The sequence below is a fragment of the Plodia interpunctella genome, chromosome 30 (assembly GCF_027563975.2).
Source record: "Plodia interpunctella isolate USDA-ARS_2022_Savannah chromosome 30, ilPloInte3.2, whole genome shotgun sequence".
Classification (NCBI taxonomy): domain Eukaryota; kingdom Metazoa; phylum Arthropoda; class Insecta; order Lepidoptera; family Pyralidae; genus Plodia; species Plodia interpunctella.
In genome coordinates, this window is record NC_071323.1 from 1,040,236 (window position 1) to 1,068,094 (window position 27,859).

The following is a 27,859-nucleotide window of genomic DNA, read 5'->3' on the forward strand; positions in this document are numbered from 1 at the left end:
CCTGAAATTAATAACATTATTTTAGGTTATGTTCTGCATTATTTGGTCAACTGTGGTCATAAACTGATATAAACTTGATTTTAACTGAAGACCTTATCTGTATGAAGTCCATATTTTAATAAGTCTTCACGTGTAAAGTGTTCTGAGCTTTTTTCGACCGTTTACAGGCTTGAAAATTTTAAAGCGGCGTATTTTGAGGCGTATCCCACAGTTTTTGATGTTTTTTATCTTATGGAAAACGATTCTTCCCAATATGTCTGCACCCGAATATGCTACATTGTTGTATATTTTCACAAACGAATGTTTACATAATGAAAGGATTAATAAAGTACTCTAAAATAAACGTTATAATCGACATAGCAAAAGGCGGCAAAGCTTGTGTGAACTTAACATACAGTGCTGTACTCTGGCGGGATAAATGTGCAGTAATACTCCCTATTCCATGGTACTTCGTAACTAAAATTGAATGAATTATCTAAGACACGCTTTTCTTGAGAAGCTTTTGAGCTATTGATCAACTTTTTATAGATATGTAGTGTTTTATGAACGTTTTGAGTCAATGAAATGGGATGGGCAATGCAACTCTCTTGTAAAGTAGGTAAAAACTATCGATTTTAATGTTCGAGTGTTAAAACCATCGATATCTATAGACAATGGACTACAACACTAGACTGAAGCTAATACTTATTTCATTCATCTGTTCGTTCGTTCATTAAAAATCTGACTTCGTTCGTTCGTTGATATTGGTTAATTTGATAGTTGATATTCACGTCGTTTCATGACGTTCGACATATCGAATCTAAATAAAAAAATGATATCTGTGGATGTTGTGTGTGTTTTTTCACGCTTGGATTTTAAGTAATGTTAAGATCTAGAAAATCAATGGAATTTACCAACAATATTTGTGTTTAACACGTTAATTTGATAGATATAAGTTTACTGTTATGTTTGTTAACCATGGCAGAGAGTTCTGAGCATTGGAAGATTGAAAAGGGCTTATGCCGTTGTTGCCATTCTGAGGGCTCGTTTCATCAGCTATCTGATATATGTATAGTTGGTGAAGAAGAAGGATTTTACGCGGATATGCTGCAGCTTACCTTAAACATTTCTGTAAGTACGATACAACGAGGCTGTGCAAAAGATATGGTCAACAAAATTGAAAAACCGGTCACTGTACTGTCTTGTAGAATTTTGTAATTAATTCATCGTAAAGCCAAAATTTTAATTTGAAAAAGCGCCTGTGAAGATCTAATTTCTGAGTAAATGATTTGGACTTTTGACTTTTAATTAACGAATATTTTTTTTTTATATATACATATTTTTATATAGGACAAATCACACAGATTGAGCTAGCCCCAAAGTAAGTTCGAGACTTGTGTTATGGGATACTCAACGATATTATATTTTATAACAAATACATATATAGATAAACATCCAAGACCCGGGCCAATCAGAAAAAGATCATTTTCCATCATGACCCGACCGGGGATCGAACCCTGGACCTCTCGATTCAGTGGCAAGCACTTTACCACTGCGCCACCGAGGTCGTCAGACTTAAACTTACTGTGGTGATGTCCAACCGATTGCGGTGGCGAAAACCTCAAAAATTTAATCCTCACATGTGGGGTGTAGCCAATGTTATGGGTGATCATTTTCTTGTGTTCCAGTAATCTTGGTTATAAGTTGGTTATTTGTAACCCACATACATACTTCCAGATGAAACCTGTGGAGAAGCCGCTAAACATGATATGTGACAACTGCGTCCACAGAGTTAAGGATGCCACAGCATTCAAACAGCAGGTGTTACGTTGTGAGGCCCAGTTCCATGAAATGTACACTAAGGGAGTCATCAAAGGTACGGACAGATATACAAAGTCAAAATTTGTTTGCGTTCCCTCACTAAAATTAGCTACTTGAATCTGTATAAAATAAAATTTATATAGGTATTTAATTAATCAAATACAATAATTTTGATGTCACTTTGGTCAGTTTTATTACTTGATGCAACTGGGAACGCAATAGTGGTGGGTCATAGACGTTTTTTGAGCCAGCGAAACTCAACTGTTTTTGTTCAACGAGCAACTAGTTACTAAACCAGTTGGTGTTGCCAATTGGTTTGATATAACAATGTGGCTTTGTTTTTTCATCTGATTCATAGCGTTTTTGGCTCAACGCATTGCATGTAGGCAAAACAGTTGAGAACAATAATAAGTTAGAAAATTTAATTTTTTTTTTGTTTCACACTAAAGTTCTATGTTCAGTTGTTTCCGTGGCGCGCCATGTTCCGCGCCGCGCGCTACGTTAGAAGTAAACCAGTTGGGCATTCCAGCTACTTTTGCAGTTGTGATTAAACCAGTTGGATTGTTGAGCATAGAAAACAGTTGAATAAAACGGTTACTTGAAATAACGCCCACGACTAGAACGGGAGAGAGTGTCCAAATATGTTAACAGTTCCATCGAAATAAGCGATAAGATGAATAAACAAAGTTCTCCGAAAAAAAAAAACGTTACAAAATATGATCTCAGCATTTTTATTTTGGATTTTGAAGCCGTCATCTTGATTATATTAACTGAGGCATTGCCGCGTACCCCACCCGTCTGCCTCCCGCCTGTCGCCAGATAACATTATTGCAGATATTGTATAAAATAAAGTCGTTTCCATATGTCAGTCTGAATGCTTAGATCTTTAAAACTATGCAATGGATTTTGATTCATATGTATATATAGCAGCATAATATTGCACCCGTGCGAAGCCAGGGCTGGCTGCTAGTTTATAATATTAATAAGGATTTTTCTTTAATATAAACTATTATATATTTATTATAGTGGGACTAACTTCAGTCGTAAAAGAGGAACCAGAATCAGATGGAAATGATGGTAAGTACCTATACTCTAATATCCAGTTAGTAGGTTAAGGGCCTGGGGGGCTACCATGAGACATATAGCACGTCATTGCGTCCACACATTCTTTCTTTTTTCACACGATGCGTACACGTTAAGGGAAAAAGAGAGCGTGTGGACGTTAGTAACGTGCTACGTGTCCGTCTTATGACATAAAACCTATAAATTAATATAAATATATTAGGACAAATCACACAGATTGAGCTAGCCCCAAAGCAAGTTCGAGACTTGTGTTATGGGATACTAACTCAACGATACTATATTTTATAACAAATACACATATAGATAAACATCCATGACCCAGGTCAATCAGAAAAAGATCATTTTCCATCATGACCCGACCGACAGACCCGATCGAACTCGGGACCTCTCGGTTCAGAGGCAAGCGCTTTACCACTGCGCCACCGAGGTCGTCGAATGAGAAACCTATATGGCACTGAAGCGAGTCACGGAGATGACAATGTTCCGTTGGATGTGTGGTGTACACCCTGTAATGAATACAAAAAAGTAATGGGCCGATTTTTTAGAAATTTGGCAATCGTTCAATCAATTTATTTGTCAAACATTGGTACAATAATACAGATGTAAAAATTATAATAAAGTATGCAATGTCTTGCTATGTATAGCATGCAAATATTTTATTTATTCAACTAGATGTTGCCCGGGGCTTTGCTCCCGTGGGAATTTCGAGATAAAATATAGGCTATATCAATCTTGAATAATGTGCCTTTCTAATGGTGAAAGAATTTTTAAAGTTTCGGAGATTACCCGCCTCAAAACATCAAACTCACAAACGCTTACCTCTTTATAATAATAGTATAGATTACATGCTTGCATGATAACATATTACATTGAAGAAATATTCAGTATTAACATAAGTTCCTTTTTATTGTGATTTTACCCGAGTGAGTATTAGAGTATAGATTAGAGCGAGCGGGTGTTGTGTACATCATAGATAAAATTATTTTCTTTTATCTATGGTGTGGATTTGATACTCTTTTTGTTTTTGTTTTAAATAGATTCCAAAATGGACGCCGGTGGTTTTGAAGATAACGACGAAGCTAACACTGACGTTGCTGACAGTCAAAGCGAACCACTCGCGGAAGTAGGTTTAGGTAAATATTATATACTTATTGTCATATACTGTGTTTGAGGGTACTTGAAAACATCCAAACTGATTTTATGTTAGGTGAGTGAAGCGGTGGTGGTGTAACGGTTAAGACGCCCGCCTGTGGATCGAAAGGTTCCTGATTCGCATCCTATTCGTGCCACATGAGTTTGTATACCAATCTGACTCATGTATAGTAGTTTTCATCGACCACCACTTGCTTCCGGTGAAGGAAGACATCGTGAGGAAACCTGCACACTGGTTGATTATTAACTTGTGTGTGAAATGGAGAAGGTAATGGCAAACCACTCCATTAATAATGCCAAGAAAGTTGTTGTGTGTGTTTTATTCCACGTAATGACCACAACCCTCAGCCGTGAGAAATACGACTATGAAGAGAGAGTGAACACGCGTGTTCTCCGAATTTCTCCTATTCCAGCTTGTGTATATCACTTACAAGCTGCCCGTCCCGTCGCTCGGGTAAAACCTTAATTAATTAGCACTCTTAATGCGATCCAGTTAGGACCTTAACTGCTCTGCATCGCAAATTCGTACATTTAATTAGCTACTTCAATACCAAATTTAATAAAACTTCGCGCAACTGTAAAAAAGTCATATATTACATTATGTATTATCAACAAATCAAAACATTTGATAATATTATTAATTAAATTACATTGAGAATATTATTAAAACCATTAAAATTATATAAATCACAGTTGTGTTGAAATTAAACAAAGGATGTTTTTATTTATTGATTTTAAAACAAACTATAAATAAAAATTATCTTCCAACGCGTCACATACGGAGGCGACGTGCTCAAAACACTGGTTACCGCGAAATGAAAGGAAATTTCGAAATGATATATATTTAACCACTTGTTTAACAGAACTGTGTAAGAAGGAGCCGCTGACAGAAGACACGGACAACAGGAGAAAAAGCTTACGGACCAAAAAGGCAACGTCGATATTAGAAATTTCCCTTCTAACACCGAAGCAGCAAAAACCTAAACAGAAACCGAAACCGAGTAAGAAGCTGAAGAAAACGAAGGACGCGAGTGCAGCCGAAGACAGCACCAGCAAAGGTAGGTTCAAATAGACTTAATAAAAGTTGGGCCTCATTCGCACGGGCGGTTTTTCGACGCGCGGTTTTTCGAAAACTGAATTTCGGTTCAAACGTCAACCGATCGTAGTTTTATTTCCGAGTCAATAATGAATGGAAAACCTTGAAAACTAATAGACAATAGTATTCCCACACAATGTTTACATAAAATTTGACCTGAATCGTCGGAATTTAAAGATTAAAGTTTTAACGCGGAGCCTGGGCTTCTGTAAACTGAGAGAATGGGAATACAGGGAAGCGGTTTTATTTTTATTTATGGGTTAAAACCTCGTGATTCTCTTCAAGAACTCTTCAAATCAATTAACATCCTCACTGTTGTATGTCAGTATATCTTTGATGTGCTTATTTTTGTCAAATCAAATTTACATTTATATAAAAATTAAACGAAGTAAATAGTGTAAACACTAGAAATAAGCACAAACTTTGTATGAACAGATTCAGGCTTAAAAAGGTTCGGCGGTCTTTCGTGGGTCAAAGAGTAAAATTATTCAATAAACTCCCTGCAGAGGCTATTAATCTGCCAATGAAAAATTTTAAAACTTATGTTAAGAAAAATTTAATGGATAAAGCGTATTACACAATTGACGCCTATTTGACTGATAAAAACGCTTGGATCCTCCCGACAACTTTGCCACTCCACACATGATCTCCTAATTTTTATTTTACTGTTTTTTATTATTTTATTCATAATTTTTATTTTTGTTATCATAATTCATATATTGTGACATTTAAATTTTATTTGTGAAACATGTACGTGATTTGTGATCTTCAAGTGTCTGAATGATACTTCTATTTCGACGAATAAGAATTGTAATTATGAAGTCATGGGAATCGAGTGTGTCATGCTCACTCAAATGGTCAATCTAGTGGTGGCGTCGTGGGCCGGGTCGTGAGGTTCCCTCTATTATGGTTGAGCTACGCGATGGCTGTCCCATGCGTCAACTTGTGAACGGGTGCTGCCAGAGGGAACTGGTCATCTCGTTTCTCATATATTTTCATGTAAGTTAATTGTGTTGTATGTACATTATTAGAAAGAAAAAAAAAACATTGTAAGAAACAATAATGGTAAGCCGATCTGGCATGATAGGGACCAACACTGTTCAAATGAGTTTCTTTCGGCATTTCTTAGCAGTGGTCGTTCCGAAATTCCAGTAGTTTGTAGCTTGTGAGAAATAACTATAAATATAAAGATTGACGAGAAAAAGTGCCTGTGAAGGTCTAATTTCTGAATAAATGATTTGAATTTGAATTTTGAATTTGCGGTGTGGTGGGTGTAATGGTAAAGACGCCCGCCCGTGGATCGAAAGGTCTCAGGTTCGTATCCCTACTTGTGTCATATGAGTTCGTATACCAATCTGACTCATATATAGTAGATTTTATCGACCACCACTTGCTTCCGATGAAATAAAACATCGCGAGAAAACCTTCACACTGGTTGACAGTTTTATTCCCTAGTGTGTATGCGACTACCTGCCACTAGATGGGGGTAAAAGTCATGTCAGATGCCTTTAGGCGCATTCAATAAAATCTGACACCGGTGTTAGCAATAACACACTCGATATGATGATGATGGGAATACAAAAGAAAAATGAGAGAATGGTATTCCTCATGGCTGACAGACGTGGTAGTTAAGTGGTGGTAGGGTACACACACATCTTTCTTGGTAATGTTAGTTTAGTTGTTTCCTCACGATATTTTTACACACCATTTGCTTTGTGGTGATCAATGAAATTCGTCATATATCCTAACTAAAATTATTATTATAAATGCGAAAGTAAGTTTGTTACCACTTCACGCTCTATCTACTCAACCGATATTATTGAAACTTTGCATACATGTAATTCGAAGTATGGTGAAGGACATGAGGTACCTTTTATTCCGGAAAAACTACTTTTCCCGCGGAATATTCACGCGGGCGAAGCCGCGGGCAAAAGCTAATGAATAATTACATAAGTCAACATTTGAAGTGTTTATAGGCGATTTTAGAGAAGTAGATGAGAACCCAATATAGTGTTGTCATGTCCTTCAATCTGTCTACTGTTCAACTCGATAATACGTTTCAATTTAAATGAAAGATGTTTGGCCAAATTCAAATTCAAATCATTTATTCAGTAATTAGACCTTCACATGCACTTTTTCTCGTCAATCTTTATATTTATAGTTATTTCTCACAAGTTACAAACTACTGGCATTTTGGAACGATTACTGCTGAGAAGAAATGCCGAAAGAAACTAATTTGAACAGTGTTGGTCCCTATCATACCACTTACCATTATATCACGACATTTTTATGGAATATCTGATTGAAGGAAAAATCGAAGCAAGAAGAGGAAAAGGAAAGCCAAGAAGGGCATCGCTAGATGAAATAAAAGAGAAGGCAGAGCTCGTGTCGTATAGGGAGGTGAAATCGGTGGCCGAGGACAGAATTAGATGGAAAATGCTCCACCGACAAGAACAAAGTATTTAAATTAATTGCTGATGATTCATTAACAATTTTACAATTGTGTCTGAAATTTGTGCATAATAAATTACCATTAGAAAGAAAAAATGTTTATTCGCCATAAATTACAAAATCTTTACAGTACACAAAGAACATATCAAATCGATTAAAGCGAATAAAAAAAAAACGTTAAATAAAAATTTCTAAAAATAATAATATAACATTGTTTTGATTTAGCTTGGTTATAAATATACATATTAATTACACTGACAATGTGGTAAAATAAAAATATTTTATACCTGTCCAACACCTAGGAGATTTTTAAATACATTGTTCAATATTTTTTTTGGTTGTACCTAATGCCACTCGAGTAGCACACCCACCGGGGACCGTTCAGCTAACAGGCTTAACCACTAAATAACTACTGTTTTAATTCAATAGTAAACAAAATGCTAATTATTATTATGATATTTAATAACCATAGATATGTGTTACTAAAAAACATGACTCGTGGTTACATAAATAAATAAATTATTCATTCGTTCTTGGAGAACTAACTCACTACAGTTTAATTGACGTCCTTGGAGAAAAGGCTGAAAGGTGAAGTTTGTTGCGCCGCTTCTTCTTCACCTGCGCTTTGGAAGCCGGCAGTAGACTTAGTTTAAGTAATTTTTTTGACGTCAATAAGTGATGTATATCAGCCTAAATTGAATAAAGAAATTTGAATTTGTTCATTCACTACACATATTATGTCAATGCAGAAAGGGCCCAGACAAGAGGCCTAACTGCGGAAAACAATCCTCGAGGGAAATAAGCACATATGTCAATTCCAACGTTTCTTTAAAGCGCGCTGAAAAGACGCTCGTGCGGACCACGCCTTAGAGAAATCTGAAAAATATACTAGGCGCACGGTATTTCTAAAACTGATCAATTGAAGCGACATATTTTATTATTATATTTGATTATTTATACAGGGTTACTGGTACCAAACGCAAAACCTCCTAAAGACTACTTGGGTACATCGAAACAAGCAACTTTTATTCTACGACTTTTCGTGACTCGTAGTATTTTTTTTTCATATAAAAAAAAATCAATCTACACATGTTAACTCTATGTAATAGCCAAGCAACACGGAATCGAATATAGAGTTAACGTTTTATAGAAACGACATTAAAACTAAAAAAGGAAAATTTTTGTATTTATTACGTTTAGACAAAAAAGTCGTAGAACAAAAGATGTCAGTCTCTACGAGGTGTGTTCAAAAAGTAAGGTGACTTTGTATTTTTAAGAAAAAATATTTATTTATTTATCAATATTTATGTTGTCCCCTTCAAAGTAATCCTCCTCAGATACAATACACTTATGCCAACGGTTTTTCCAATCGTCAAAGCACTTCTCATAAGCACTTTTCGGTATAGCCTTGAGCTCTTCCAGCGATGCAGTCTTTATCTCTTCAATCGTTGCAAATCTCCGTCCTTTCATAGGTCTCTTTAGTTTTGGGAACAAGAAAAAGTCACATGGGGCCAAATCCGGTGAATGACTGAGGAGGAGGAGGTGGTTGAGGCATGATTGTGGTGTTGTTTTTGGCCAAAAAATCTCTCACAAGCAAAGATGAGTGAGCAGGGGCATTATCGTGATGCAAAAGCCATGAATTGTTTTTCCACAATTCTGGACGAATTGTGGAAAAACAATTCATGGCACGAGCCAAGCGATATACCAACATCCTCAGCAACTTCTCTGATAGTGATTCGACGATTTTCTAGAACAATTTTCTTCACTGCTTGAACGTTTTCATCAGTTGTTGACGTGCTTGGGCGTCCAGAGCGAGGCTCGTCATTGGCATCTTCCCGGCCATCTTGGAAGAGTTTGTACCACTTGTAAACATTTTTTTTACTTAGAACAGTTTCACCGTATGCCACTGTCAACATTTTAAGTGTTTCGGAGCACTTTATTTTATTTTTTACACAAAATTTGATGCAAATCCTTTGATCCATATTTTTCGATAGCAAGAAATCGCCGAGCACGCAAAACACTTATAACCTTTACGCCTCTCCCAACCAAACAAAAAATGCTATACACTTGAAACTTGGTACAGATGTTCGGGAAGAGTGTACCAACATAACAAAATAAAAAAATCGATAATCGAAAGTACGTTGCCCGCCAAATTTGAAAAGTCACCTTACTTTTTGAACACACCTCGTATGTACCTTATGCGCCTTTGGAAGGTTATGCGTTAGATACCAGTAACCGTGTATACTCTACATACATATATGCATATATTTTGTATACCCAGTGATGTATATTATAATAATAAATATTCATTATTGTATACATGTAATAAAATTGTATGTGGGCTATGTCTGTACATAAGAGATATATAAAGAAAAAATCTTTATGGGACTAATAGAAGCCAAAACGATTTTTTTTTTCATTTATGTCTGTCAGTATGTTTGTTCGAAATCACGCAAAAACTACCGTATAAAATGTGATGCCGTTTTATACATATATAAAAAAATATATAATATATTATACACAGTTGTGTAGCGGAAGGTCTAACTTAAAATCTGGTATAGGTTTCATCGCGATACGTTGCTTAGAACCCGAGATATCTATAATAATAAGTTATGAGCGGACGCGCGAAATAAACGCGAACGAAGCTACGAGCAAAGGCTACTAAATAAATAAATATAAATATATTAGGACAAATCACACAGATTGAGCTAGTCCCAAAGTAAGTTCTAGACTTGTGTTACGGGATACTAACTCAACGAAACTATATTTTATAACATATACATATATAGATAAACATCCAAGACCCGGGCCATTCAGAAAATCATTTTCCATCATGACCCGACCGGGGATCGAAGCCGGGACCCCTCGGTTCAGAGGCAAGCACTGTACCACTGCGCCACCGAGGTCGTCGAATTTATAAATATTAGTTTGATATTATTGTTTTATAATTTATACTAGCTTTTGCCCACAACTTCGAATTTGAGTAAAAATCCGTTTCCCGTAGGAATTTCAGGAAATCCCTTCTTAGTGCTCCCCTACACTGTCCTAGGAACCTACACACCGAATTTTACCTTTCTACGCCCAGTAGTTTCGGCTGTGCGTTGTCTGTCAGCCCGTCAGTCAGTCAGTCAGTCACTAAGAGTTTTATATATATTGATTGAGCCAGAATTTAGGGAAAATATTAAAAAAAGAAATTATATCTGTAAGTAAAAAAGGCTAAAATAGCATACGTGAATAACGGACGACCCCTTAAGTGTGCCGTGGTTTGGGGAGAGGCAACACAATGGCAGGAGTTAAACATTTTATTAAAATTGACCTTGAAATGATAATGATTTGTGCACAAAAAGCTACTAAAATTACCATTTGCATATATACGAAATCAAGCTGTGATTATGTCACGCGCACGTGCGATTCGCACTTCTCGATTGACATTATTAAAAAAAACATGCTATGTATACCATCTTATTATCAAATCGTTATAGTTATTTAACGTTGTTATATATATCAAAACGATCGATAGATTATAAAAGTGCTTGAAACGTGAACAATGTCGAGAATTGAAGAGATGAAGAATGAAAATGTGTTGTTTTTCTGTCTCCAGGCTCGATGCCTGCGTTTCGGCTAGCCGACGAGGATTATTGGCAAGATGGCGGACTCTACAGGTGCGCGCGCTGCGAAAAAACATACGACAAACTTTTCTCGCTAAAGTTTCACGTGAAATACAAACATTACAAAATACCGCGTTACTCGTGTTCGTATTGCGCGGCCAAGTTCATGACGCCGGCGCCGCTGACTATACACAAGCTACAGGAACACAATATAGACGAGAGATTCAAATGTAACGCTTGCAAAGGCACTTTCAACACGAAAATACAGCTGAGGAAGCATATAAACAATTTCCACATGCTCGGCGAAAAACATAAGTGTCAACTTTGCGATTACGAGTCGTTTAGCTTCGAAGGTATGTATAAACACAAGTTTAAACATAAAACTGTGAAGGACTACCATTGTAGATTTTGTCGAAAATCCTTTTTGAGGAAGACGACGTTGGATTTACATGAGAGGATACACACCGGTGACAGGAGGAAGGTGTGCGCTGTGTGCGGCCAGGCGTTCGTACAAAAAGCCAGTCTGAATTATCACATGACGAAATATCATCCTGAGGTTAATTTTTAACAATTATAATAAATAAAAATAAATATATCACACAGATTGAGCTGGCCCCAAAGTAAGTTCGAGACTTGTGTTATGGGATACTAACTCAAGGATACTATATTGTATAACAAATACGTATATAGATAAACATCCAAGACGCGGACCAATCAGAAAAAGATCATTTTCCATCATGACGCGACCGGGGTTCGAACCCGAATGCTATGTTTTGTTATGAAACTAGTAAGACTGGAGCCAGAAGGACTATGGATACGATGGGTACGCCCAGGTTATTAGGCCAAATAATAGGCGTAAACCCATATCTGCTTACCACGAAACATATAAACACGTAGCACGTTACTAACGACCACATGCTGTCTCCTTTTCGTCCGTAACGTGTAAAAAATGTGAACGTGTGGACGCATTGACGTGATACGTGTTTTATGTTTCATGGTAGACCCCCCAGTTGTGTGAACCAGACGCATTAGCGCGCCATCTGGTGGAAATATCCAGGAAAATTAAATGTATTTTACAATTAATCTTAACAGTTGTAACCATCACATAGAATATCAAAGCATCACTGAATTAATATAATTATAGTTGTCATATTTTTATTTTACAAATCTTTTGTATAAAATAGGTATACACCGTTATCCTGTCTATATAACGTGTGGAGTCTATACAGGGTGACTTTTAATACATTGGCAATATTTTGTCTACACGCTCAGTCCATGATTCTGAACAACTTCTAGTACGGGAGTAACTCCGAAATATGAAAAAAAAATCAGCTGTTCCATACAAAATTAAATACCTAACTTGTGGAAAATGTATGGATCAGCGGATTTGTTTTCGCGATTTCAACGTTTCGACTGAGCATGTAGATAAAATAATGCTAATGTATAAAAAGTCACCACAAGGTCCTTAAATGAAGTGAGTTTTCTTTTGCAATTTTCTGACACTCACCCGGTGAGATTTGGCGACATTGGGTCCTACTCCACAAATATCGCGTGAGATTTTTTTATAAAGCGTGTTTCTAGTGTCTTTCCTAAATAAATGCCATGGTTTTATTCGTCAAGGGAAAACATTATTAGGTTAATATACTTTTATTAACGAACGACGAATATTTATAATGGAATTGAAATAATATTTTTTTTTATGCAAGAAATGATGTTTTAAAAAATTGTGGGTTTTTTCCAGTGCTTCCAAAGACAGATTTGACAATATTCGTCTCGACCCCCCACGCCATTTATGGACGCTTCCCAAATAAAATGTTATGTCAGAAACTGACAAGTATCTATATACGTATGGCTCAATAAAATATTAGTTAAGAACTTTTAGTACAGTCTGTCGGAAATGTGAAGAAAATAAATGAGGTCGTTGTTTCCTGTCTGCTGGCAACACCAATATTTATATATATATATATATATATATATATATATATTAGGTCAAATCACACAGATTGAGCTAGCCCCAAAGTAAGTTCGAGACTTGTGTTATGGGATACTAACTCAACGATACTATATTTTATAACAAATACATATATAGATAAACATCCAAGACCCGGGCCAATCAGAAAAGATAATTTTCCATCGTGACCCGACCGGGGATCGAACCCGGGACCTCTCGTTTCAGAGGCAAGCACTTTACCACTGCGCCACCGAGGTCGTAAAATAAATAAATAGTTAAAAATTAGTTTTCTTCACTTCCTTGACAGACTGTAACAATTGTTTTTGCCCAAGACTCAGTGTAAATAAAATAATGAGATTAATACACATATGTCTCCAGCGGAACTTTAAAGACCCAAGGAGATGTATAATAACTTTAGCACAAAGTCCCGGGTTCGAATCCTAATCGTGCCACATGATTTTGTATACTAATCTGAGGGAGAAGTGCCGGTTTGCATTCCACTTCTCACTATCGAATCTATTCGAACATCGCGAGGAAACCTGCACACTGTACTGGACAGTTTCCTTCACATTATTTAAATTGCATGTGTGACATGCATATATACCAATATAAAACTCTGTGTACAGGGTGATTTCTTATACATTGGCATTATTTTATCTACATGCTCAGTCGACGGCACTGAACAACTTTTCGTAGTATGGGAGCAACGTTGAAATCGCGACAAAAAATCATCTGATCCATACATTTTCCATAAGTTAGGTATTTATTTTTGTATAGAACAGCTGTTTTTTTTTTCGCACATACCCCTATATTAAAAGTTGTTCAGAATCTGGACTGAGCGTGTAGACAAAATATTGCCAATGTATAAAAAGTCACCGTGTAAATATTCCTTTTGCGGGACCCTTTCATGTAAGAAAAAATAATGTTACGATAGAACTTAATAATATCATACGAGACATGTTTTGTATCTGGTGCAAACCTAACACGCAATTGGCTATTTGATATAAAAATTGACTTGATATATGTAATAATAAAGTTGCAAAAGTTAATAAACGCATTCCGCTACATTTTATCTGTTTGGTGTGTACCGACCTGAACCCAATTTTTATCTCTGTCTCCTTGTGCCTCTCTGTCTTTAATATTCCTATATAATATATTGTTTTGTTGAATTATGAAAAATTGTTATACTTGAAGCTATCTATTTGATTGCCAATATAATTTTGTTTCAAAGTGTTTGTTAAGACAAACCCGATTTGTTTACTTGTAATGTATATATATTATTTTAACTTAAACAAGATAATTAAGATCAATATACGACTTGTACATAACAAGGTGTTTTCCTTTGCTTTAACGTCTACCTTACGAAGACTGCCAATATAATTTTCTTTCTGTTTTTGTAAAGACTAATATGTCAATTTTATGAATGATTGATTTTGAAAATGATTCCTTCCTCGAGAAAATTGACGGATCGTAATGACAGAGCGGCCGCAGCGGTCGAAACGCTCTGAGAAACCACCTAATATACTCACAATGATATCTCTCTAGTCCTTTGTTTATATCGAACAGGCATTAAAAATGCTTTTATCAGTAAAAAAAGCAACATTTTTTACATTATGGTCGTCATGTTGGCAGGTAATGAATATGATGTCGTGGCGACATCTATCGCGCCACATGTACAACACCACAAATTCAATGACAACTAAAAAACGCAACGACGATACAGGCCGCCCAGATGGATCGCAATACTACAGATAGATGTCGCTATGATCGTATCATGCTTGAACCGACCAGTCTAGAACGCGCAGTTGAAGTTTTCAAAATGCATGCATAAATACAAACTCGGAAATACTCGTAACACCGTTGGAGCCGCGTGGTTCCCTACTCTATACATGACCTGGCAGGAAGAACTTCCCTTCGTGGCGGTCAGCATAATTACTTGTTCCCACTACAATGTAATGAAATTTTTATAATAAATATTTAATTTCAATATTTTGACATTAAATATTTGAAATTGCGGGTTTCCCTTATTAGGGAGATATTAGAAACACCCATAACAGATTTTTGACCCTGGCAAATGGAAATCTCTAGTCTCTGCCTCACTCTTGGGAAACAGTATACATATGTATTTTTAAATATCGTACGATATAGTGATGTCCTTTCTTTTAACACCACGTTATTGTGAATAATTGTGTATTCTGTAAAGGAATGTGAACTCATGCTTTTGCAAATAAATGATCATTTTCTTTGACGTGACATATGCCAAAGCGGAAGATTAAGACGATACTCGTAACAGTGACCACCGTCGACCGGTCGCACTAGGTTTAGCTGAAATTATTACGTGTAATGAAAGTAAAGGCTGATGAAGCACTACGGATGGATAAAAGGCTAGTTGACAATTTTTTGTTTGATGATTATTTGAAGGCCCTTATACACATAAATAGAAACACCAGTGAAAAAATTACTGTGATAATATGAGAATATAATGCTTTGTAAAATATGAAAAAAAAATCATCAAACATTTTTTGACTCGTCCATATGCTCCGTACTAAATGACACGTAGAAGTGACGTCACAACGTGCTGCAAATATTCGCGAAGAAAGCTATGTTCGTTTGACAGCTACGTGAAATATTACGTGATGACTTCTTAATAAAATTGCTACAATTTCTTTGTGTTTCATGATGGTTAATTGAAAATGGACTCTCCAACCAACTTTTGTCTACGTCTCGTAATTATCATAACGATCCTAAATATATCTATTTTATCTAGATTATACATATTTTTTACGATTTTCTGACTTGTCAACTACCCTACTACGCTACGTCTAAAAACTTCGCTTTACTATCTCGGTGTATTGTACGATTTTGTTACAAACTTTTATCGTGACAAAAAAACATATTCGTGCAGTATCTAAACTGTTGAGTTCCTAGCCTGCCGAACCCTTATTGGCCATAAGTTCAATGTGTTTGTTCCACTTCAACACATTCTATATTCAGAGTTTAGTGGTCTACCAGTTAAGCACCGTTTACATAAAACTGTTACTTATAAAGTTACAGTTTTCACTTTTTCTACTATACTACTATCACCTTAAATATGACATATCGTATTTAGTTTTAAATAAAACTACTCGTTAATGTTGTTAACGAGGAATGGTTGTTTATGTGACCCAAAGATAAAAAAGGACCTATTAAGGAGCTTTGAGGCACGCCCATATATACAGGTGCGTCATCAGAAGTTGTCTTGTTAAATTCTACTCTCTGTTTTATATTTTCTATGTAAAACGAAGAAACACAAAAATCCACCCCTGTGATACTATAGAAATGGAGTTTATTTTTTAAATTAGATTACGATCTACACAGTCGAAAGCTTTCGATAGGTCACACATAATAGCTATGACATCTTTCTTAGATGCCCAAGCTTCATTAATTATTTCAACTATATAGTGAGCAATGTTTCTGTCTGAGGTTACACAATCGCCCAACGTATTGGCGATATACTAGTTGTTCGCCGCGAACGTAGATCTCGCTTAACACAATAAATTTGGTTGAGATTTTACAAAATTGTGAATATTTCGAAAACGACTTAGCCGATTGTGATGCCGCACGAACTTAAAAATTCTATTGACAGATCCTACGTACATTCGAAACTAATTTTTCGTTTAAAATTTTACATATAGTGAAAATTTGTTATAACTCAAATTCAAAATTCTTTATTCAATTTAGGATGATATACATCACTTATCTTATAGGAATCATCGAGATATCTATCGATTATGCATGCACCCATCAAAAACTGCTTTACTCGGTAATAGCATAGTATGTATGGCACCGAAAATTTACACGGTATTTTAACGGTTCGAAAGTTATCGCGTTACAAACATACATAAAAAAAATGTATTTTTGCCCCAAGTAGAATGTTAGACTATATACAGACGAGGCTCGATCATTGATGGGACGGTCTGGGTGGATGATCAGGTTAAATATAAATGCGATGAATGCAGTGCGGTCATGAACAAAAATTCTACTATGAGGCACACTATGAATTATACTAATACATTAAATGATATTGTACTATCAATGTTACGTATGTAAACTAAAATTTGTAAATCATTTACAAAGAAGAATGCACCTTTACAGATGTCACAAAAATATAGGGTTAATGGCGTGTCCGTAGCCAGACCAGCTCAGAAAATAGTCTTATGATGTGTGTAATAAAGTAATATCAATTCCTAAAATGATTTTGCTTTGGAACGTCAAGTTTTATTCTAAGTCCCTGGCGCGACATTTTGCGAGAGACATTCTGAGAAAGAGACAATCTGCGAAAGATACGTTTTGCGCATGAGCCATCAAGTCGTGTTCAGTTTACGGTACATTTACGAACTCATCGGTGCCCCGAATGTCCGCTCGAATACGTTTAATAGAGCTAACGCGCACAATTTTCATATCCCAACAGAAGTGTGCGGTTATAAAAGACTAAGGAAAAAATGATATTCATCAAAGAAAAGTACATATGAAAGAGGAAAACACCTTTTGCCCGATCTGCGGTTATGAGGCATTTAATACAAGCAATCTAAGAAAGCACATGGTTTTAAACACAACCCTGAGAATTCAAATCAAATTCAAATCATTTATTCAGAAATTAGCCCTTCACAGGCACTTTTTCTCGTCAATATTTATAGTTATTTCTCACAAGCTACAAACTACTGGCATTTCGGAACGACCACTGCTGAGAAGAAATGCCGAAAGAAACTCATTTGAACAGTGTTGGTCCCTATCATGCCAGATCGGCTTACCATTATTGTTTCTTAAAATGTTTTTTTTTTTCTTTCTAATAATATATAAAAGTACATAATGTACATAGTCAAAAGAGAATAGTAGAGAGATATAGTACCGTTGAGTTAGTATCCCATAACACAAGTCTCGAACTTACTTTGGGGCCAGCTCAATCTGTGTGATTTGTCCTGATATATTTATTTATTTTATTTGAATCTTTTTTATCAAATTGCCATGTTATGTTTCATGCGTGTCTTTTCAAATTAACATTTTTTTTTTGTTTTCTATAAGATATAATTTCTCACTGCTGGGCAAAGGGCATAATTAATTAATTATTTCCTTATTGGGCACAGATAATCAGTAAAATTATTCCTTTATTTGTCCTATTGTATTAATTTTCTGGTTTTTCTGATTATGCAAAATGCTTTGTATATTATAACAAATTTGTTGTCTTGAACTCAACGGCAATAAACATGAAAGTTACATCGTTTCTCAACTGTTTAAATATTATTAATTTTCTTATTTTTTTAAATTATATTATTCTAAGCCGTTTCTATACTTCTATTCAATGATTTTGAGCTCATCGGTACTTTTATTTCGACTAAATTGAATACAAAGCAGACACAACGTTTACCTTCGGTTTTATTCCCGTCTGTTTGGAAGGTGCTGGTGTATTGGTTAAGACGTCTGTGGATCGAAAGGTTCCAGGTTCGAATCCTACTCGTGCCACGATGAGTAAGTATACCAATCTGACTCATGTATAGTAGTTTTCATAGACCACTACCTGCTTCCAGTGAAGAAAAACATCGTGACGAAACTTGCACACAGGTTGATTATTAGGTAACTTGTGTGTAAAATGGAGAAGGCAATGGAAAACGTCTCCATTATTAGTGGAGTCCATAGAGAGTCGTTGTGTGTGTTCCACTTCACGTAATGACCACGACCTACAGCCTCAGAGGAATACGACATGAGGAGAAAGAAGTTTGAATAGAAACAAGGCATTGCCTTGTTATACGGGGAGTAAACCTATGTATACAATATTACAGTATATGTAAACCTATGTAGGCATTTTTAATATATGTATAAGACCTATATTTGTTAATTGACGTCCTTGGAGAAAAGGCTGCGGTGAAGTTTGTTGCGCCGCTTGTTCTTCACCTGCGCTTTGGAAGCCGGCAGTAGACTTAGTTTAAGTAATTTTTGACGTCAATAAGTGATGTATATCATCCTAAATTGAATAAAGAATTTTGAATTTGAATTTTAACAATCACTAAATCAATTTTAATTTAGCTACAAGTCCTCCAAAAGTAGTCAAGTCATTTAATTTATAAGTAAAGGAGGCATCGAATAGCCCTTTATGTCCGCTGTGCCCTTGCAAGTTGTCACTCGTACTATCAACTTAAGCATTACGACTTTAAATAACATTTGATTCTATAGCCTGAATATATTGTAAGGAATTTAATTAAGCTCTTATGACCATTGGTACTCTAGCAATAAAGAATGAATGAATGAATGAATGAATGAATGAACAATTTTTATTTCTAGTAACCATGACTCATTGTGTTAGTAGCACTTAGAAACTATGTTAGTAGGGACACAAAATAGTTGTTTTTAAAGGGGCTATTCCTGCACCACTACCCCCGAAATGGCACACGAATGGCATAGTCACAGTCTAGCCTGTCAGCCATCATATTTAGGACGCTGCTACCGCTCGCCCGCACCCTGCGCACCAGGGGCATGCATAAAAGCAGTCACCTGCATCGGCAAACATCCCTGATGCACTGAGAGAAGCGTGGCAGCCGCAGCAGCACCCTAAATGCGTTATTATACTGGCCTCGGAGAGCGCCGTAAGCTTTCTGAGTATAGTTTGCCCACAGGCTGCACGTATAGAAAGATGTGCAGAAGGTTCTTAGACAGTGTACCTAATTTTAAACTCCCGCGAACAACGCGCAAACCTGCGGGCCAACATGTTCGCTCTCACTGACTGACATCGCTCTCGGTTACCTCTCAATATGTTAATTGTCCTTGAGGTCGGGAGTCAAAACATGATCCAGATATTTAAATTTGAACATCTGAAGTCATTACTAAAATAATAAATTATAGAAAATGAAAGATTTTGAAGTAGATTTCGACTGATTTAATTGATGTTGACAATATACCTAGGTATTTAATACATTTTAATGATAATAACTATTAAAGTACTAGCTGATGCCCGCGATTAAGTTCGCGTGGCCGAACAATTTTTGATAAGGTGTCAAAATTATTGAAGAAATTTAACTGTACAGACAAAGCGTAACGATACCTAAACAGAAGATGCTCATACGACTGAAACAAATATTCCCTATAGTTTACACAATATTTCCTATACCATCATAGCTGTTCCATCATTGTTCTCCATCAGATGTTCCAGTTTTCAAAATCAGTTATACCCTATATGTTGCCCAGGCTTAATAGCTATATAACAAAAAAAAGTTTCATTCAAATCCGTCCAGTAGTTCCGAAGATTCGCGTGTACAAACAGACAGAGTTTATTTTTCAAATTCTTTCTCTGTTACTACACTCTGACACTATCGCCTAATTTTGTTTTTATGTAAATATATTCAATGTACAGGAATTTTTTTTTTCTACTGCTTTATTATTATGTGTCTTGTTATTCATATTTTTCTTTCATCATCGTCATCTGCAGCCCTGTCCCACTGCTGGGTTAGGCCTCCTTCTGTCTACACCAACCATCTCTGTCCTGGGCCATCCTCATCCAGTTGTTGCCAGCAATTTCCTTCACATCATCGACCCACCTAGCTTTCTTTAATATCTATGATTAAGTACATATTTTTTTACAAAATGGACACAAAGGAGAATGCTCCTTAAAATATTGAAAAACCCAGTGCGAACATAAATTATATAAACGTATAACAACATTATAAGCATATAATTTGTATTTTTTTTTAGTTAGAGTGTTGAAATTGCTACTTTTGAAAAAAAAAAATTGTACGAAACATTATTTTTTTATCGAATTAGTAAATCTTTCGTTTCTAGATTATTTAACACCTAAACATATTTCCAAATATATCATCAGTGAAATTTTAAAAATCGAGGGCTGTAATTTTTGGAAAAATTATTACAAACACATTGTAATAATTCTTTAGTCTAGTCGTTAAAATTTTGTGACAACCTTGACCGCAATTAATTCGGCGCTGGCGGTTGATTTGTCTCTAGTAAGAGCGTCGCACGCCAGAATGAATCTCATTATACTGGGATATGAGTGTTACATAGTGCAACTTGTGTGAGTGAATTTCAGACCGTTACGAACGCTGCGGCCGCGCTGTCATTACAATTTTTCAAATTTCAACAAGGACAAGAATGAATTTTGCTATCTGACTTATATCAATCTGTGCTGTGGTAATGTCAATTTTATGAACTGATCGATTTTGGAAATGATTCCTTCTTCAAGAAAATTGACAGATCGTAATGACATCGCGGCCGCAGCGGTCGGAACGCTTCGAGAGACACAATAATTGATGGCATTATCTTTACAGATACAGACGTGGATGGAGCGTCAAAGGGATTCAACAAAGACTCGCTGGACGATAGTAAATACTATAAATGTGACGAATGTGGTAAACAGCTCAAATCAAAAAACTCTATAAGAGATCACATAAAGAAACAACATTTGAAGACGCCTAACTTAAAATGTTACGTCTGCGACGAGAAATTTGTTGATAAAAAACAAAGGATATGGCATCTTTTGAAATGTCACAAAATGGAACAAGTTAAGCTCAAAGGCGAATACACTGTCAGGCCCGCGCAGAATGTTGTCTGCGGTGTGTGTAAAAAAGAATTTCCAGCCGAATTCCTATTGACGACCCACACGCAAATTCACACGCTCCGCAAATGTCCGGAATGTCCGCTCAAATTCACCAAAAGAAAATTAATTTTTCACAAAGCCAACGCGCACGGTGTTAAAATACCAACTTGCGGTGTTTGCGGATATCGTAATATTTCGCCATCGGACATAATTATACATCAAAGAAAAATACATATGAAAGAAAAAGACTTCTCGTGTCCGAGTTGCGAACACAAGGCGTTTAGCGCGACAGCTCTCAAAAAGCACATGGTTAAACACAACCCTGAGAAAAAATTCGAATGTTCGCATTGCAAGAAGATGTTTCCGAGAAAGAACACTCTTTTAGAACACGAGAGAATACACACAGGTGACAAGAGGAAGGTGTGTAAACTATGCGACGAGAAGTTTGTTCAAAAAGCCAGTCTGAACTATCATATCGTGAAGCATCACCCGGAGACGTGTTGACTACAATGCGTTTAAAATAAGAATAGTGTCCGTTGCTAACTTCATGTGAGATCAGACAAATCAGCTTACGTTTATTCTAGTTCTTATTTCAAAATTAAATTTCCATCTGTCACCGGTTCGAGTAAAGAAGAAAGAACTACCTACCAACTTCGAGCGTACAATACTACGTTTATAAGTTACATCGGCAATATTCGACGGCGCAGAATAGCGCGTCCTACCGCCGAACCAAACCAAATACAAACTCAATAAAATAACGACCATATTGCTAGGACATAAGTCTTAAAATCCAAAAAAATTCAATGATTCGTGCGACTGCGCGGACTCAGACTGACTGTTCGCGGGTAAACAATCATGGCGCGCTCTGATTAGCTAAAATATTTTCGCGCCGTACAAAAGTTAGACTTCTGCGCAGGTACATCGGTGTAACTTATAAAAGTGGTAGACCTGTACCACTGAGGCCGCGCTTTCATTACGATCCGTCAATTTTCTTGAGGAGGGAATCATTTCCGAAATCGGTCATTCATAAAATTGACATTACCACAGTACAAATTAATTATTTTAGTGAAAGTAATTCTTGTCTTTGTTACAATTTGGAAAATTATAATAACAGCGCGGCCCCAGCCTTCGAAACGTACTGAGAGCCACCAACCGCCTGCACTTTCTACATGTAATGAGTAATCACAATTGGGGTTTTCACTGTAACATATATTGGCACATGCATACTCGTAGTTCTCAAAAAAACATTTGTTATTCTGAAACCAACTACAAGGATAAACGAATAGAAAAGTTTATCATTATGTATCTATGTACATCTCTCAATAAATAAATAAATAAGGATTTTAAACTCATCGGCAGTTTTATTTCAATCAAGCCTTTGCTCGCGGCTTTGACGTCGTGAATTTCGTGTTTTCCCGCTAATAACTTAAAGTCAATATCTCGAGTTCTAAGCAACGTACCGTGGTGAAACTTTTAAGTTGGACCATCCGCTTTACAACTGTGAAAAAATTCAAATTCTATCCAGTACATTTTGCGCGTCATGATGCGTGAACAAACGTAAAGCCAGACCGACAATAGATGAACATTAGTGCTCCCGCCAGGACGAGCCAAGCGAAGCGCAACAGCTACCTTTTCTCGAAACGTTTCGTCGTATTTTTGAATCCTCGTAACTTTAGTTTGGATGACGCCAGATAGTTTCCAGGATATAATGCCCCGAGTACATTAATTAAACATACAAAGTTTGAATATCATAGCTTTACCAGACCTAACTTCACATACTCTACATTCTAGTTAAAACATGTGGCTTGGCCGTTTTGCTACCGTCAAGTAGATTTCATAGGCATTCGTTATGTTATTTCTATAGTAACGAAACGACCAAGCTACACGTTTTAACTAGAATGTAGAGTATGTGAAGTTAGGTCTGGTAAAGTTAAAGCGCATACTCGTATATCAAGAATCTTGGCTCTGCATGAGATCTGCCCACTTTTTCATACATTTTGACTAAAGTGTAGTGTTTGTGACTAGCTACACGAGCTAGTCTCGTCTTGGCAACATTTTTACATGAAAATGTTTTTGGTAAGATTTTACACATTTTAATCTTGTCTACGAATATATGATATTCGTAATGTCACAGCCAGATAACTTTTCTTTTGTGACCAAAAATGACAGATCATTGACCGCACTTTTTAAAATACGTAAGTACCAAACAAAAGCAACTCGTTCAAAATATTTTTTAACGATCACAACTCACAAACGGACAATTATGCTGTAAATTTGAAAAAAAAAAAACTGAATTTCATAGTTATGTAAATATGGAACAACTGGCCATAACGAATACACGAAGTCTGAAACGGTTCTCCGACAATTGCTTCGTCTACGAACGTTTCGTCGACAGAATGTCTCCTCTATTCTGTCGGCGAATCGTTCGTAGATGAAGGGTTCTGTCGTTCAAACGCCCGATGTCGATACATTCCGTAAGCAAGCAACTGTCGGAGAACCGTTTCAGACTGATACATACGCGTTTGTTAGATATATTTATGAAATTCGACAATATTTTGTTGGTGGAGATCACATATGCAAATTAAAATTACCAACAGCAATAAAATATTGTTTACAATAATTTTTTTTATTAAGCAGTAAAATTAACAAACTATAGATTTTGAATGTGGCTTCGTTCGCGTGCGTTTCGGAATTTATTTATTTACAGAATAATCTTTATGGCTATGTTCATGCTGACATTCACAGATAGGTTTAAAATTGGTTGAGTGGAACCATATTTAATGTTGGTGTTATGTAAGGGGTTATGACTCCATATTAAAAAAAAAAACACTAGTTACCCCGCCATCACACTCTACAAAAAGTATAAATTATTCTTGCTGGGTTATGGAAATATATAATTTTTTACATGTCAAGTTTACCATTAGGCAAGTGTAATTTTAAAGATATTTGACGTTGAAAATACCACCTCGCTCTTTCAGGTCCATTTTATTATTATTATGAGAAAAAATATGTAATCTAATAAAGAAATATCTCAAATTTGTTGAGGAGTGCAATTTATCAACAGCGGTTTATAGGCCTTCTTATGAATTTTACATAAACAACTCTATAATATTTGTTAGGTGCGTTTATATGCTCCGAACATTAATCCAATCGTCTAAATATAAGAAACCTACATTTTAAAAATTGCGTTACAGATACGATAACGCCAGAAGCGGGAATAGACTACACAGAGCGCATAGTCGACGGCAAGACAACTTACATCTGTAACATTTGTGAGAAGAACTTCACGACAGGTTTATACGAATTACGGAAACACATCTTAATGCACCATTTTAACAAACGACTTTACAAGTGCAACATTTGCGAGGAAACCTTTAAAGGACTCGGCCCAAAAAGGTGTCATTTGCTGTCAATTCACGGAATGGAAGAAGTCAAAGTTGGGAACGGATTTGTAATCAGATTAGCTGTCAAAGTCACTTGCAACACTTGTCAACAAGAATTCCCTAGCGAACACAGTCTACGTCAGCACATGACGTATAAGCACAAAGTTAGACAATGCACAGAATGTCCTATGACGTTTACTTCTAGAAGACACGTGAAGTTGCACAAGGCTGAGGTGCACGGTATAGGCATGCATGTGTGTGGCGTGTGCGATTTTAAACACGCAATGAAAGCGGCTATCGTGACACACCAAAGAAAAGTGCATTTGAAAGAGAAGAACGTGTCGTGTCCTGATTGTGGATTGAAGTTTTTCGGGCCATTTCAGCTGAAAAATCATATGGTTAGACATAATCCGGTAAAGAAGTATGAATGTCAGTTTTGTCACAAGATGTTCCCGCGCCAGAGCACAATGCGGGAGCATGAGAAAATACATTTGGGTGATAAAAGGAGAGTGTGTCGCGTGTGTGACGAGAGGTTTGTCCAAACGGCCAGTCTGAGTTATCATATGAAGAAATACCACCCCGAAGCATGCTGAGGGACTTCACTTAAAGGTTATTATGTCATATTTAATGTCTCTCGTCTTCGCGTGTATATGATACTGAGAAGCAAGGGTTCGGCGTAAAAAGTAAACCTTAATGAAGATAAGGCTACGTGTAACCAACTTAATAAGTATTCATATTTTATAATGTTATTCTGTCATAGATGTATTAAAATTTTTTTTAATTAACTATTTAACACACCTATGTCTGTAGTATAACGTGGGTCACTGATATTTGCATTAGGTTTTATACTGTACTTATGTTATTACCTGAAATAAAATTATTTACTAATAATCTATTATTTGCTACTTTTGCTAAAACTTTAGCTAAGTAAGTACCTCTTCATTATGTAGGAATAAAAAGTTTGGTCCCTCTATTATATGAAGGTGGACGGACCACACTGATAAGACTGTTTCACCTTTAATCTATCAATTGATTTTATTGAAACGTTAATCTTTCAAATTCTATTTATATCAATAAATCCCCTTTCGTATTGACGATTCCATTCATCGTGGCGACAATAGTGATAAATGTCATAATTTTATTTATAGAACATTTTTTAACGGATAAAAAATTAGAAATAAATGTTGTATCGCATTGCAGATACGATCGTGACGGTCAATACTGAAGTAGGCAGCTGCAGAAGCGACATAACCTCAAAAAGCGGCGAAGAAGACGACCTTCCTGAACCTAAAGGAAAAATCAAGGTCGAGGCAATCATTCTATGTCCTATATGTAAGATACCATTTAATAAACGCAGGATAATGAGAATACATTTATTCAGTTCTCATGGGCTTGAAGAAATCATGATTAATAGGAAATATGTCACACGGACACCGGAAGAAGTTACGTGTGACATATGTCAGAAAGTAATAGCAACCAAGGCGAAATTTAACGAACATTTCAAGAAAATACACAAAAGAACTAAATGTACGAAATGCCCCGCTATGCTACTGTATAGTGAAAAGTTGAGGCACATGATGAAAACTCATGGAGATGGCCTGGTGATAACTTGCGGGCTTTGCGATTATAAGAGCATAAGTAAAAGTAGAATTGCTAAACACCAAAGACAAGTCCATATGAAGGAGAAAAACGCCCAATGTCTTGAATGCGGTGCTAAGTTTTTCGATGATGTGTGTTTAAAGAAGCATATGGTTTCGCACAACCCAATTAAGACCTATGAATGCACGTATTGTAAAAAGAAATTTGCACGGTCGTCGACCTTGAATATCCACAGAGCTATTCACACGGGAGAGAAGAAAAAAGAGTGTCAAATCTGTGGGGAGAGGTTCGTGCAGAAAGCCAGCCTCAATTATCATATGGTGAAGCATCACCCGGAGGCATGTTGAAGGACCAAAATGCCTACCACGAATAATAGTAACACGTAGCACGTTACTAACATCCACAGGCTGTTTCTTTTTCCCATATCGTGTACGCAACGTGTTAAATTTAAGAGATCGTGTGGACGCCATGACGTGTTATGTGTTTTATGTTACGTGGTAGCCCCCCAGCGGTGTCGTAATAGAAACCATAGGCTGTTGCAAAAAAAATGATCTGACTTACCTTCTTCTTGTCGAGATGAAATGGCTATACGTTTAGTATAGTATACGTTGATCGCTCTGTCGTTGCCCGTGTTCAAGTAGTATATAGTGCAGGACGTGAATCATAGATTTGTATAGCACTGTAATCACACAAGTTGTTGCTGGAGCAGCCCCACTTGATTTGGATTTAGCGGTATTTCCCTACACCAACTCGGAGTCTGTTAAGAGACCAGACTTACCACAAATAACGTAAGTTTTCTCCCAGGAAATGATGAGTGTGAGACGGAAAAGGTCCTGGTCATGATCTGTGAGCCCCCTGAGCTCGGGGCTACAACACCGTCAAGCCTTCCGATAGTTATTCCACTGATCACCTCACCATAGTTATAAAGTGCAATAACTAGCCTTTTTTAAACTGTAAATTAACTTCATTTAGCGGTTCCAAAATAGTTTCGCGACAAGACATGCTATTTTCGATTGTAAAAAATTGTTGTTAGATTAAAATAGTTTATCCATTAATATTGTTTTATTTACGTCTTCCTGAACGATGTCTGATGATGGACAGGGGAGCTACCACGAAACATAAAACACGTAGCACGTTATTGCGTCCACGTCGTTGCATATG

At 36.4% G+C, this 27,859-nt stretch overlaps 1 protein-coding gene across 4 annotated transcripts; it reads left to right on the forward strand.

The window, feature by feature from the left end:
• The first annotated feature begins 737 nt into the window (after positions 1 to 737).
• Positions 738 to 27,753, forward strand: LOC128682530 (zinc finger protein 260-like). Of its 4 annotated transcripts, none has more exons than XM_053767275.1 (7): positions 738 to 1,110; positions 1,717 to 1,855; positions 2,827 to 2,877; positions 3,921 to 4,016; positions 4,899 to 5,093; positions 11,184 to 11,543; positions 21,448 to 23,068. In XM_053767275.1, the coding sequence occupies exons 1-7, from the start codon at positions 958 to 960 to the stop codon at positions 22,218 to 22,220; spliced, it is 1,767 nt and encodes a 588-aa protein (XP_053623250.1). In that variant the 5' UTR covers positions 738 to 957; the 3' UTR covers positions 22,221 to 23,068. The 4 variants fall into 4 exon arrangements, with proteins under 4 accessions (XP_053623250.1, XP_053623251.1, XP_053623252.1 ...); XM_053767276.2 differs by lacking the exons at positions 11,184 to 11,543; positions 21,448 to 23,068 and adding exons at positions 24,911 to 25,708; positions 26,300 to 27,753 and having other exon boundaries at positions 739 to 1,110; XM_053767277.1 differs by lacking the exon at positions 11,184 to 11,543 and having other exon boundaries at positions 740 to 1,110.
• The last annotated feature ends 106 nt before the right edge of the window (positions 27,754 to 27,859 follow it).